This window comes from Juglans microcarpa x Juglans regia, chromosome 5D, assembly GCF_004785595.1.
Source record: "Juglans microcarpa x Juglans regia isolate MS1-56 chromosome 5D, Jm3101_v1.0, whole genome shotgun sequence".
In the NCBI taxonomy this organism is placed as follows: Eukaryota; Viridiplantae; Streptophyta; class Magnoliopsida; order Fagales; family Juglandaceae; genus Juglans; species Juglans microcarpa x Juglans regia.
Genome location: NC_054602.1, coordinates 16,953,070 through 16,966,843, shown reverse-complemented (window position 1 = coordinate 16,966,843; position 13,774 = coordinate 16,953,070). Strand labels below are relative to the sequence as shown.

The window sequence follows — 13,774 nt, the reverse complement described above, 5'->3', positions numbered from 1 at the left end:
CTAAATTCTGACACGAGAGCCGTGCCCACCACAATATGCTCATGTCTTCGGAAGATCTCCCAATGTCTCCTAATATATTTCCACAAACCCATCCCATATGGACTGTGTACCTCATTTGAGCAACATCCTCCCCATATTACTTCACATTAACATTAGCAATTTCTTAAGAGGACCTATTTTCCTAGGTTTCATTGCTTACAAAGAAAACTTGATGTCTTAAGAGTAGACTTTGAAGGATCAATATCTGGTTGCATTCCTTTTGCAAACCATTGTTGTGTCAAAGGTCAAAACTGCCAATTTTTCTTGGTTTTACCTGTACCTTTCTCAATAGCATACTTTAGGTTGTGAAGTTTTCAAACTAGAACCAAAGTCTAACCTATCCTTTCAAGTCATTCTGTTATCCTACGCCATTTTTGCTGCCAAAGCAACAAAAAATGCACACAATTTATTTATGTGATTAAACAACTTCATTTTGGATTCTCTAGAAGTTATTCCCTTTTAATTAAAAGAAAGAACTAGCTCCTTTCTGTTCAAACTGGGGATCTTGTTTGCTTTCTAACAAATATCTTTTTTTTTTTTTTTTTTTTTTTTTTTTTTAAGTAATCCAATTTTATTGAATGCACAAAAGGGCACAAAAGTGCCTTTGCACCTTGGCATTGGCTCAACATATGTGGGCCCCATCCTAGTGTTGGGCAGGTGGACAGCCTCGCAAGTCGCTCAGTCACCCTGCCCCCTGAATGGGCTATAAGCCTAATTGTATTAGATTAGAAACCCAAAATTATGTTGGGGTTTTGAATTAAAAGATTTATGGTTTCAAACCGAAACCCAATCAAACAAATCCCAACCTCCATAATAATCCAAGTCCAACCATAAACCATTATATTTAGTCGCGTCAGGTGAGATAGAGAGGGAGAGAGAGCTAGTTTTGAGCTACTTATAGGTCTTATGGCAAGAGAGAGTGGAGACTTGAGAGAGATGGAGACAACAATGGTGATGGAGAGCAAAGATCAGACATAGATTAGAGAGCTACGAGACACTTGGAAAGAGAGTATTGATTGAGTTGGTGGGGGGGGGGGGGGGGGGGAGGATGAGTTTGGAACTTGCTTATCAAGTTCTAGGACAGCATTGTTTAGGGAGTTTTTTAACTCATCACCAATTCCTCCCCATAGGAAATCCCTTTGAAGCTTTTCAAAATGCTAGCCTAGACCAACAGGGAGGGGAAAAGAGACAAGAAATGAATTGGGAGATTTTAGAGGATACTTTTGATCAAAGTAGGCCTCCCACCTTTAGATAAATATTGCCGCTTCCACCTAGCTAAATGATGTTCCATTGTTTCCAAGACACCATCCCAATTTGATTTTTCCTTAAAGGGAACCTCCAACTGAAGACCTAGATACTTTATGGGCAGAGATGACACCCTACACCCAAGAATGCATGGCAAGCCACCAATGCTGTCCACTACACCAACTAATACTAATTCATACTTGCCCAAATGAAATTTTAATCCAGAGATACCTATCAAAAATTTTTTTGGTCCAAAGACAGCTTCAAAAAAAAAAAAAAAAAAAAAAAGAAGATACTATGCAGATGCGATACCCTATATGATAAGTGATAAGAGTAGGTGGTATATTAGATCCTACATTACTTGGGAAGGAGATGTTCTTGCTCTATATAATGGTTCCAATGAGAGACTCTAATTGTGTCATTGACTAGTCCTTTTAGAGTATAGGCCATGTAGTTTGAGTCTTCCGTTGGAACGTTACAAATGGTATCAGAGCCTATCCCAACCAGAAATGTGGGACTTGAGTCATGCCAACTACAATAGACTAGCCCGATGAGAATGTTGGTAATTTAAGGGGGGGAGACTGTGATACCCATATAATAAGTGATAATAGTAGGTGGTGTATAGGATCCAACATTATTTGGTAAGGAGAAATTCTTGTTCTTTATAATGGTTCTAATAGAGCTCTAATTGTATCATTGACTAGTCCTTTAAGAGTATAGGCTATGTGGCTTGGACATTCTATTGGGGCGTTACAACAAATGATGGAAATGCTCCTGCTTAGCCTCACAAAAATCAGCATATCATCAGCAGACAAGAAATGAGACAAGATAAACTCTTCATTATTTCTAGTCCCCATCAAGAAGCCTGATAAAAGTTCCCTATTCATAGTAGTTGGCATCATTCTACTCAAAGCCTCTATTACCACCACAAGGAGTTAGGGATAAAGGATCTCTTTGTCGCAATTCATGAGAGCTATAAAAGAAACCAGCAGATGTACTTTTTATCAAAATTGAGCTGCATACTTCAGAGATACAACGTTCTATCCATGCACACCATCTCTCGTTGAGGTTGCTTTTGATGAGTGGATACAACAAGAAGCACCAATTCATATGGCCATACGCCTTCTCCAAGTCCAAAATCCCTTATCTAATCCTACTATCCTGACACTCGTTAGTTATAAGCACCGATTCTAGACTTTGTTGGCCTGTGATGAAGCCATGAAAACATTATGGGAGCTAGAAATAATCTTCAACAACATTTGTTTCAGTTGATTTGCAAGAACTTTGGAGAGATGATTGTATGAAGAACCTACCAAGCTAATAGGAAGAAAGTCCTTGATCTCCACCGCCCTTGCTATCTTGTGGTATGTGTGGTAAAGACAGCGTTAAGACTCTTCGAACTTGCCTCGAGCATTGAACTCATGAAGCGCATTCATCAAAACTGCTCTAAGAATCTCCCAACAAGTCCGAAAAAGAGCCTAATGAGAAACCATCAAAGCCTGAGGCCTTGTCACCATTTAGTGCTTTCACCACCCCCAAAACCTCAAACCTTGTTTGGCAACCAAGTAGTTTAAAAAAAAAAATTCAACACTTCTCAGCCTTTCTCATAACTTCATTCACACTCAAACACAAAAACTTTTCTATTTTAAATTTTCAAATTTTCATCTAATCATTACTCAAACACAAAAATCAATACAAATTTCATCTTAAAAATATTATATTCAAACAACTTTTCAACTTTATATATCCAATTTCACAAACTCCAATACTATACTTATTTTAAAAAAGATTTTTATTCAAAATTTCTCTCATTTCCCAAAACCTAATCTCAAACAAATTCCCAAAATTCTAAAGTATTACCAAACATGGTTGTCTCCTCAAATCTTCTTTCTAGTCACGTCACATCCTCTCTATCAAAAGAATCAAACTAAGACCATCCAACTAGGGCCTCCAGGAAAATTGTTCAGAATAGAGATGGGTGTCAAATTTCAAAGTATGCTTCCTTATTTTGGTGTTGTCGAAGAAAGCTTTCCACCAACCACTTGAGAGTTGATCATGTTGTGTTAGCAATTTGTGTTGGAAGTTTCCCTTAGATCCCATTATTTTTGGGTTAGGATTTTCTCGTATACATCCAGTGTACTTGGTTACTCCTCTTGATATATATATATATAATACTTTTACTCATAAAAAAAAAAAAATTTGTGTTGGAAGTTTGGTGATTCAAGTTGGCGTTCTAACAAATATCTCACCTCCATTGTTTGTTGCCTTTCCAAAGTAGGTGAAAGCGATATGTGCACTTAAGTGCAAAAGCTGCACTTAAGCGCATAAGCCACCTGGAGCCCAAGTGCAAGCATGGACTTGAGTGTAGGTTTTAAAAATGTTGTAAAATAACAAAATTTCCATAAAATATAATATAAAAAATGTTTTAAAAATGAAATATAGCAGTATATTTAGCCTATTGTGCGACATGACAATCAAGTGATCAATTAATTACATAAAATTCGCACATAACATTTTATATACTTCTACTGTTGTTTACAAAATATACACAACCATGATATTTGATAGCCATAATCAAAATAAAAGTACATGGTTTAATCAAAATACACCTAAATGGAAATGACCAAAAAAGCACAATGCAATCCTGAAGTATATAATCATCCTCATCTTATGTGATGCCCCAAATTTCAATGGACAAAGTCAACTTTGGGAACCCTTCGTACATTCAAAATGGACATTTTTGGCTTTTAACACCATTGGCGACATCAACTCTAGTACGCCGTCGATCAGAGGCCTACCCACTAGGTCGCCTGGTCTAGGGGGTGGGTTTTGTCTGTTTTCCGTTACTCTCAAGCCCCTCGTACATCTGAAACAAGCAGTCTCGGCTTCGATCTTCGTCTTCGGCGTCAACTCTAGCGATGGGTTGACCAGAGGCCCACCTTCCAGGTCGACTGGTCCCAATGATGGGTCTGTCTCTTTTTCTTTACTCGCAGGCCCCTCGTACATCTAAAACAACCAATCTCGTCTTCGATCTTTGTCGATGGCATCAAATCCGACGATAGGTTCTGTGTGGTCACTGGCCGGTGATTGGATGACTTCGATAGGTCATTGCTGTTAACAAGCACAAGGCCCATTTCGAGAGGCCTTGGATGTTTAGCCCGCAAGTTTTTTGGGCTAGGTTGTAGCTTTGCCTTTCTTTGCCCGAGTGTAATGCCTCTCCTGACCCAGCTTGTTTTTACTCAGCCCACCTTTGCCCAAGCCTGAGGCTGATGGGCTTAGGCCCAAGCCCAGTCAATTATTATCCACTTGTTGAATCATGTTGTTGACCAAACTTCTTAACTGTAGCATATCTTGTCTGAGAAGGGAAAGATCTTCTTCCCTTCTCCTTGCGTCCTCTCTCGGTCAGAGAGCTTCTTACGATTTCAATGTTATTTCTGCAGACTTGAGCATGTGGTGCACATCTCCGTCTTTCTCCCCCAACGGCTATCTCCTTTACTTTTGAATACCCAGAATTACCCTCCACCCGTGGTGTCACTGCTACTGCATCCTCAAGCACTCATTACCATTTCTTGATTGTCGGCAACAAGTCTCGATGACCGGACCACCTCTGCATAGGACTTAGGCAGAGTGTTCATTGACCCTTTTTGGTTTGAGTTTTGAGACATCGACAACCCAACCTTTCTACCCTTTGCCAAGTTGCCGTAAGCTTCCTGCAGTGCAACCACCATTTTTTTCCACCCTTTTCCCCTCCATTTCTTCCGGTATAAAAACAAAATTCCGTCTACCACCATTGCCATATCCCACTAACGCCATATATCGACCTTGAGCATTGGAACATCTCTGAGCAATGTAACTTCTATGACCATCCCTTGAGTTTGCAAAGAACTCCCTTTTTATCACCATGTGAACATTCCTCAAGGGCTCTAATGAACTAGTTCACCGTGAACATCTCTAGGACCAATGCTTTCGTAACCTTTCAACTTCTCTCGATTATGCGAATCCATCAGCTACCTTCCTCAGACGGTTCAGAAACTTTAGATACTATAGGAATTTGCTTCATGAAACCCATGATAATCTCGTAGTTAAGCACCAGAAATCATAAGAAAACACATCCTAAGAAAAATACATAACTCTAACCTATTTTTATACTATACTTATACTATAGTGTCTAATTACGTGTTATTATACTATAGTATTACATATTATTATTCTATAGTATTATGTATTATGAACTTATTATATTAGACTCATTTATATAGTAGCGTCTAACTTATTTCTATAGTAGACTTATACTATAGTGACTAATTACATGTTATTATACTATAGTATACATATTATTATATTATACTAGTGTCTACTTTATTTATAACTTATTTCTATACTAGACTTATTTATGTACTTGATTATGTATGGTTGTAATACTATGATGTTTACATATACTAAACTATTAGTCTATTTATATTATAGTATAAGTATATTATTTTATAATAATTAGCTCATATTAGTATATTATTGAATTTAACTATATAAGTTCTAGTTATATAACTATATAACTACTTTATATGATCAATATATAAATAATACATATTTTTATAACATATGTATAATATCGGAGTCAGTCCGATGACACCGCCGACTCTGACGAAAAATTAAAAAAAAAATCCTAATCTAACGGTGCGGAGTTGGATTTTTGCTCAGACTTAGTTACACCTTAAGCATAAAACCATCATCATTTTCATTAGAGGATTTGTAATTTTCGTCATCTTCCTCTTCTACTTCGTCTAAATTAATAGCCTCAACTTCATTAGGAGTACATGTGAACAATAATTTGAACCATTCTCCTTCCCTAGTGACCTCACTCGTTATCTCATGTTGAATCATTCTTCTTCAACTCCAACAACTCTAGCAACTGTATTCTAGAGAAAAGTGATTTTGTCTTCTTCCATTGAAGCTTTATATATTTAAGGAGAAATTTTTCTCTTCCAGTTTTCCATGCTAACAGATATTTTATATATTGTATTCTTTCTTAAGTATAAAAAATTTGTATAATTTTTCTTTGAAACTTATAAAGTGTGTTTTTTGCGCTTTAAGCCCACTAGTAAAAGTGCAAAAAAAGGCGCTTAAATTGCCCTTTTGTAAATGCACTTGGATTTTGGTGAGCAAAGTGCTTTACCCTTCGCACTTTGTGTTTTACACATAAGCTTGCTTTTAACAACAATGGGTTTTGCATCAAATTATGAGGCCAAGGTATAGGAGTAAAATTTGAGTTGATGCTCCAACATCATTATGGGTTTTCCAGTTTAGAAATACTGGAATTTAGGTTTTTAAAGTCATGTCATGCCAATGAGCATGATCATAAGATCTTCACTTCCCTTAGTATTCAATTGCCAAGTCCTCAACTTCACTTGCTTAGATTTTAGAGAAACAAACAAAGAAGTCTATAGAAAATTGTTCCTGTTGTTACTTACCGTAAAAAAAGTGTTATTTATTCATCCCATTAGAATAATGAATGTTAGCCTTTACGAGAAAAAGACATGAAGCATTGGTAATTACTTCAAAACTTGACAGCTTTCCCATCTTTAGTATTTGGATTTGATTTTAAACCTTAGCTTCCCCTGGTTAGAACCCAAACTAAACAATTTAGTTGACATCTTCCCCATCAATCTGAACTTTTAGGCAATCGGTGATTGAACATGCTTTTAGTGCAGTGATCCTGAGTATGAACTATGATTCCCCATTTCAATTAAATGTTCATGTGTTGGACTCACTTGTTAAGGGAGAGTTTAGCCCACCCATAAGGGAGTTTTTAGAATATAAATTTTAATGATTAAATTCAGCTTTTCATTCAACATAATCTTTTGAAACAATTGGTTATTTAACAGTCTCGATGAGTTTTTCAGAATAGTGGCTTTTACACCTGCAATGACTCCTATTTCTTGTACTTCTTTTTCTCCCTTTGAGCTAATATGAATTGAAAATTCCCATTGATTTATTATCACCATTTTGCATGAGTCCTATGGTTGTGTTATCCTTCTCCTTGTCATGTTAGTGGTAGCAATATCAGTCCCATCATCACTTCTCATTCATACTTCTGCTTACATTTTCCTTGAATAATGACCCAATATTTATCATCTCTTTTATTGTAGTAAAATGGCATTTAGTTGATTTAAGAAGTTCTTTCTAGTCACTTTTCCTTTCTTTTTTTCTTTTTTAATTTCCCCCTTTAGTTATTCTACTTTTCCCTATGATTTTAGGAACCATATGTTCGGACCCGAGAGAACCCATATTTCAATGGTCTGTTAAAAGGAGATGATCTGGCTACCTTTGACTCTCAAGGGAGTATCAGCAGCCGAAACATTTCTCGGTCCCCATCAGATATTGGTGACTTCAGACATGGACTCATTTCAAATATGTCTGGAAAGGTCATGGACTCACCATACGAAGATTCAATCTCAGATATTATTCTTGGACCCCTTGACTTTGACTTTCAAGTAAGTTCTGACAGCCAGAGCTTTTCTCAGCCCATATCCGATATTGGTGACACAAGAAACAAAAGGAATGTTTCAAGAATATCTGAGAAGGTCATGGATTCACCTCTAGAAAATTCAGTCTCAGGTATTATTCTTGAAAAGTTTGATCAGCCTTCATCTGAGAGGTGGTCAAGGTCAAATAATTTCAAAACAACTTCATTTGTACCCCCAAGTGTTCAACCAGAGTTAAACTTTGACCTGGCTGTACAAAATGATTCAATGCTTGATGCTAGTCCTACAACCTTTGAAGGAAATGATGAGTACCATGCTTTAAATTATCTGGAAAGGCCAGTATTTGAAAAATCATACCGCATGGAAAAAAGGAAGCCAGACCTCTCAAGGATTCCGCTTCCTCAGTCTGCTGCTATGTTTTATAATGGGTCCTCACCAGAAATGGAAATTGTTGAATCATGTGAAAGTGTCAATTTGTTAAATATATATTTGAAAGCCAGAAGGGATGATGTCAATGCTGGTGTGCCAGGAAAATTCTTACATGCAGTAATGGGGCAAGATCTATCTGGTAATCCCCCTTTTCAACTCTTATTTAACTTGTCATGGTGACTCATTATGAAGCTGAACTGCCTTGCTTTCTATTGTTGGATATGCTTATACACAGAGTCTGAAAGTTTATATTCTTATTCAATCCTGGGCTTTTCTGTGACTATCCTTCAGCATAGTGTTTGTGATGAGGCAATACAATTATGTGTTATATTTCACCTCTTGAAATTTCAGAAATTGTAATTATACTCAGCTAGGATGTTTCATAAAGGTCATGCCCAATATTTGGTTAACTACTTGAAGTAGCGTGTGGCCAACAGAGAAGTGGCATTCAATTATGTGTTGGATAATCATTTCATAGTGACATGCCTATTACATAAGGATACAAATTTCATTTTAGGTGGTGTTTTCCCATCAATTCATAATTCATTGAGGCTTTAATTCTGCTTTTGCATGATGTTTTATTTCATGAATGTGTAAAATAACTCCCAAAAGTTCGCAAATCACAAAGCACTGACACCTATTCAAGACTTGCATTAAATTTCAAACTTCGGGCATTACTGGACAAATTGACTAGCACTAGGTTGTGTGCCAATTGTTTTTGGACCAAGTGGTATGACCAGAGGAATTGACTGCCCTTGTTTTGGACCAACTGGCATCTCTTTGTGTCTAAAAGAAAGGGCGTGTAGAACAACTGAAAGAGTACCCGAGCCACATGGGCACCTTCCTATATTCAATCCAGGGTATTTTAGTGTGGTCATGGGTTAAATCCATATGGATGCATCAGTTGTATTTACCAATCAAAAACCTGCCACATACCTGCTCATTTCTAGTTGTGCCCCAAATATCCTGGTAACCTTTTTTGCAGAAAGTATTGCATGTAGTGCTCTTACAGTTGAGTTAACAAATTCCAGAATTGTCGTAAATTTTCTTTTGAAATATATAAATACAATTTTCAGCATTGCATAAAATCAAGTAATTTCATTTGATGAAAATCATTAGTTTTATTATGAAATTTGCTACTTAAATACACAGGATGCTTCTTTTTTACCTGAGATTAGTGAGTATGATACTTTACTAAGATCTCAGTCACAAGGCTTAAGGTTCTTGATACTAGATACTGGAGTCAGGATCAGTACAAATGCAAGTTCATTCTATTTTGTTAAAAAAAAAAAAAGGTTCTGAAAAGGAAAAGAAATGAAACATAAAGAATATATGTGCTGTAAGGTCCTTATGATTTCTTCAAGAATGGAAACCACCATGTGAACCAATTATAAAAAATCATGTCAGTCTAATTTAACATAGTCTGACTATTTACAGATGTTGGACTAATTGCTTCAACAATCATGTATGCCTTCTACTTGAATGAAACATGCAAGAGCGACCAGTTGTGCACTGTGCCTGTCATCAACATGAAGAGGGCAGACCTGGGTTCTCACGCTGAAATTAAATGGTTGATTGAATCATGCCAAATTGATCAGTCATCCTTATTTTTTATAGATGAGGTGTGTTCTATATCGTTAAGTCCTTAGCTTTTAAAGTATTTCATGGAGTAATCATGCTACATGTTCTAATGTGGTTTGTTAATGTATTTTGATCAACTTTTGTGGTTACTATTTGATCTTTTTTTTGTTTTTTTTTTTTTTTGGTGGGCAACTATTTGATTTGTTAAATAGAATAATTAAACTTATTCATTGCATTAGTTGAGAGAAAAAAATGGAAGCTGTTATATATAATCTTCAACTGCCTGAGCTCAAGCAGTCTGTGACCTAGCAAACTGATTCCTTTGCTGTGAAATCCCCCGTAAATGTTTTTTCCTCAAATAGATAGTTATGTTATAAATCTCAGATTCTTTCAAGTCTCAATAAGGTGATTAACTCATTCTGTAAGTTTTCCCCTTTTTTCCTACCAGTGAAGACTAGTAAGGTCCTGTAGTTATTATTTTCAAATCTGGCCTCAATGTTTGACTGAAACTTTGTTCCTGAATGCTGAATATTGAGCAGATTGACCTGTCATATTATGACCTTTTTGGGAGTCTTAAGCTAGTTCTAGTAAACAGCCACACGCTTTCAATTAAACAAGAGGTAATGTCTTAGAATATCTTTTTACTTTTACTCCAAACTGTGGGAAATGATTGGTATTTTGTAAGTTTCTTCCTGAAACAGGCATTAAAGGAGGCGGTAGTTGAAACCTTCAGTTGCAGAAAGGTATATTTTGTTGCTTCAGTATGGTTGGCTTTCTCATTTTTAACTTGGTACTTCTAAACATCTTTAGAATGAGGGTTTAGTTTCATTGATTGTATCTCTCTATCACAGGGTGAATCTACATATCCTTGGGTTGAGACTGTTACTGTGGGACAGGTATCATTTTGTAATTTAGAATGCATATATGTTTCTCTCTTTTTTAAAGCATAAATTTTATTGATAAAAGAGTAGGCATAGCCAAGTACACAGGAAGTAGTGAATGCATCTCTGTTTTCAGTCATCCACTATTTATCAGCAACTAAGGCCTCGTTTGGATAAGCAGTTGGTCTCTTCTCAACATCAAAACACTACTCAAACACAAACACTTTTCAATTTCTCTTTAATCCTTTTTCATCTAATCATTACAATTTTCTCAAACTTCTATATAAAACACAAAAAACAATTCAACTTTTTCAAATTCCAAAATAAAAATTATATTCTAACAATATTTTAACTTTATAATATTTTTGTTCAACTTTTTCTCTCATTTACCAAAACCCAATAAAAATCTTAACTCAAACTATTTCACTACTATTCACAAACCATCTGACTACTATTTACAGATTTTTCATCTCATCTCATCTGATTATTCAAATGAGGCCTAAAACTTATCTATGACACCAAAGACAAAAATCTAATTTTTTTTGTTGGGTTTGCAATATTGTCCTTTGTTGTTATAATAGCTTTTACTATTCTAATGAGCTAATCGTAGTGAATTTATTTATCTTATGGGTTATCTCCTCAACATTATTGGAAAAGTTTTGTAGCATGTTTGCTGAGAAATTTTGGAGGATTCTCTCTCCTCCCTTTTTTCTCTCCGTATGTAAAAACTTCCAAAAATATTTTCATGTCTAAGATGGTGGCTATGGCTTCTTGACGGTGTTCCTGCTGGTAAGAAGATGCCTTCCATGAAAAGTATTGTCATTGAATTGAAGGTGTTTCAAGTGAGAAGAGAGGGACGTGAGGTGCTTATCACAGAGAAAGGCTAGAAGGTGAAAAGCCTGAGCTTGGGTTTAGACACTGTCCGTTGGTTATCGAGAACTCTGGAGGGATGCGCGAAAACTGGAAGCAAGGAGTTTTACTCTGCTCACTGTGAAGGAGGCAGAGCTTTCATCGCACAACGGTGTTCAAACTCTCGTGGCTTTTACATGGCTTTGGTGGAGTACGGTGGGGAGGCCGCCGCAATCTCATTTTTATCCCAGAGGACAGGGATGAAGCGGGGTGGAGAAACCTTGCAGTTGTGTTGCAGGAGGTTGGCAGTGAAGGGGTAAAACTTTCCTTCCACCCCCAACTCGGTCGTATAGGGAGGCTCTGGAGTAGTCTCGAGACGTGCGAAAACCAGAGAAAACAGACTTATGAAAGTTAGACGGCAACCTTCTTTCGGTAGGAAATAAGTATGGTGAAGGAGATGACAGAGCATGGTTGGGGCATAAAGTAGAAAGAGTGTTGAAGGGATTGCGCGATATGCAGTGGAGGATGAAGGACATGTCTGATCAATTTGTGAAGTTGAAATGCTGCGTTGAAGGACTTTCTAAAGGGGAGTGGTGCATGGACTAGGGCCCTGGCCCATATGCGGGAAAGAATGTGGGAGGGTCAGATGGGTGGGCCTGTAGCCCAAGTTATGGTTCAGTCCAAAGGTAAGGCAAAGGTGGTGGGCTGGGGAACTGGGCTTCAACCCAAGAGAACGACAAAGTTGACGGGCCTTTCCTGGCACAAGAAGACCTAGCACAATGAGGGCCCATCGGAGTACAGACCCAAGCCACCGTTGTTGGCGAAGACCCAGACGACCCCGCCAAAGGCCATGGAGGTGGCGGCGGTTGCCTTGTTGTCAGCTGAAGTTGTATCGGAGCAAAAGGGAGTGGAGTTGAGTAGTTCTGTTGCTCCTGTAGCCCCCAATGTCACAGGACATACACAGAACAAATCGACGACGGTCTCTGTTCTCTCTCCGACGACAACTGCCTTTATTGTCCCCCCGATGATAACGACAACGGTGCCTGGACATACATAGACAACGTTGGATGGTGACTTTTTGACTGGGAAGGCCTTGTCGTTTTCCTCTGTAGCACCCATCGCCACGGGACCTGCACAAAACAGGTCGTGGACTTCACAAGTGGCATATGGAGAATTTTTGGCTTCAAACAGTGGTGTTATGGTCGAATCCGGAGTAGTGGAACATGATGAAAAAAATGATAAGCTTTCTGTGAAGGAGCCAGAAGGGGTAGATTTACAGTTAGCTATCTGTGAAGGGGAGTGGATTAATAGGTGAGACGCCAAACCTTTACGCATGCTTCCCCCAAATCCAAATTCAGACCGGTTCATTTCAAATTGGGTGTTTAAGAAAGTGGAGGACCTGCAAACTTGTCTTGGGGTGTCTTGTCCAGGTTTTGAAGAACAATTCAAGGCTCTCATTGTTGCCATTGAAGATAGCCGATCGAAGTCCGCCACTAAGAGAGATAGGGAACTTAATAGGCTTAAATGTTCTATAAATTATGATGTGAAGGAGGGGAGTGACGGAAGGGATAGAATGAAAGGGAGGGGAGTTGCTATTGTCCATGATACCTAAGATCCTCTCATGGAATGTGCGGGGGCTTAATGATCGCAATAAGCGCCTCCGCATTAAATCTTTGCTGCGATCGTGGAAGGTTGATGTGGTGTGTTTTCAAGAAACAAATTTGAGGATCATTGATAGAAGACTTATTCGCAGCTTGTAGGGGTGTTTGTATGTAGGTTGGTCTTATTTGCCTTCGGAAGGAGCGATTAGGGGTGTTCTCTTAATGTGGGATAAAAGGGTGGTGGAGGTGGCTGAGGAGTGCATTGGGACTTATTTGGTTGCTAATCTTTTTAAAAATGTAGTAGATGGGTGGGAATGGGCTTATGTAGGCATTTATGGGCCTACTTTGGATAGAGAGAGGAGAAGACTTTGGGAGGAGTTGGCGGGCTTATATTGTCTATGGGATGTGTCGTGCTATATGGGTGGGGATTTCAACATTACTCACATCCCGAGTGAGAGATCAGGTAACTCTCGCACTTCTACAACTATGGAGGAGTTTTCAGAGTTTATGTTTGATTTGGACCTTATGGATCTCCCCCCTATTGGGGGTGAGTTGACATGGTACAGGGGATGGTCGAGACTTGATAGATTTATTATTTCTCCTTCTTGGGAAGCCCACTTTTCGGAGCTGAGGTAGAAGCAGTTGGCCTGGGTTTGTTAGGATCATT

General features: G+C 38.0%; 1 protein-coding gene across 3 annotated transcripts in view; it reads left to right on the top strand.

Moving 5' to 3' along the window:
- The window catches only part of LOC121265038 (exopolyphosphatase PRUNE1-like), a 35,415-nt gene that overhangs the window by 1,741 nt on the left and 19,900 nt on the right, over window positions 1-13,774 (top strand). For all 3 annotated transcript variants that reach the window (XR_005940598.1, XR_005940597.1, XM_041168477.1), the window contains exons 2-6: window positions 7,539-8,334; window positions 9,633-9,817; window positions 10,316-10,396; window positions 10,478-10,519; window positions 10,628-10,672. Coding sequence is in view for 1 of the 3 variants with exons in the window: in XM_041168477.1 (XP_041024411.1) it covers window positions 7,539-8,334; window positions 9,633-9,817; window positions 10,316-10,396; window positions 10,478-10,519; window positions 10,628-10,672 (1,149 nt within the window). In the remaining 2 variants the exon portion in view is untranslated. The remainder of the gene's footprint in view (window positions 1-7,538; window positions 8,335-9,632; window positions 9,818-10,315; window positions 10,397-10,477; window positions 10,520-10,627; window positions 10,673-13,774) is intronic.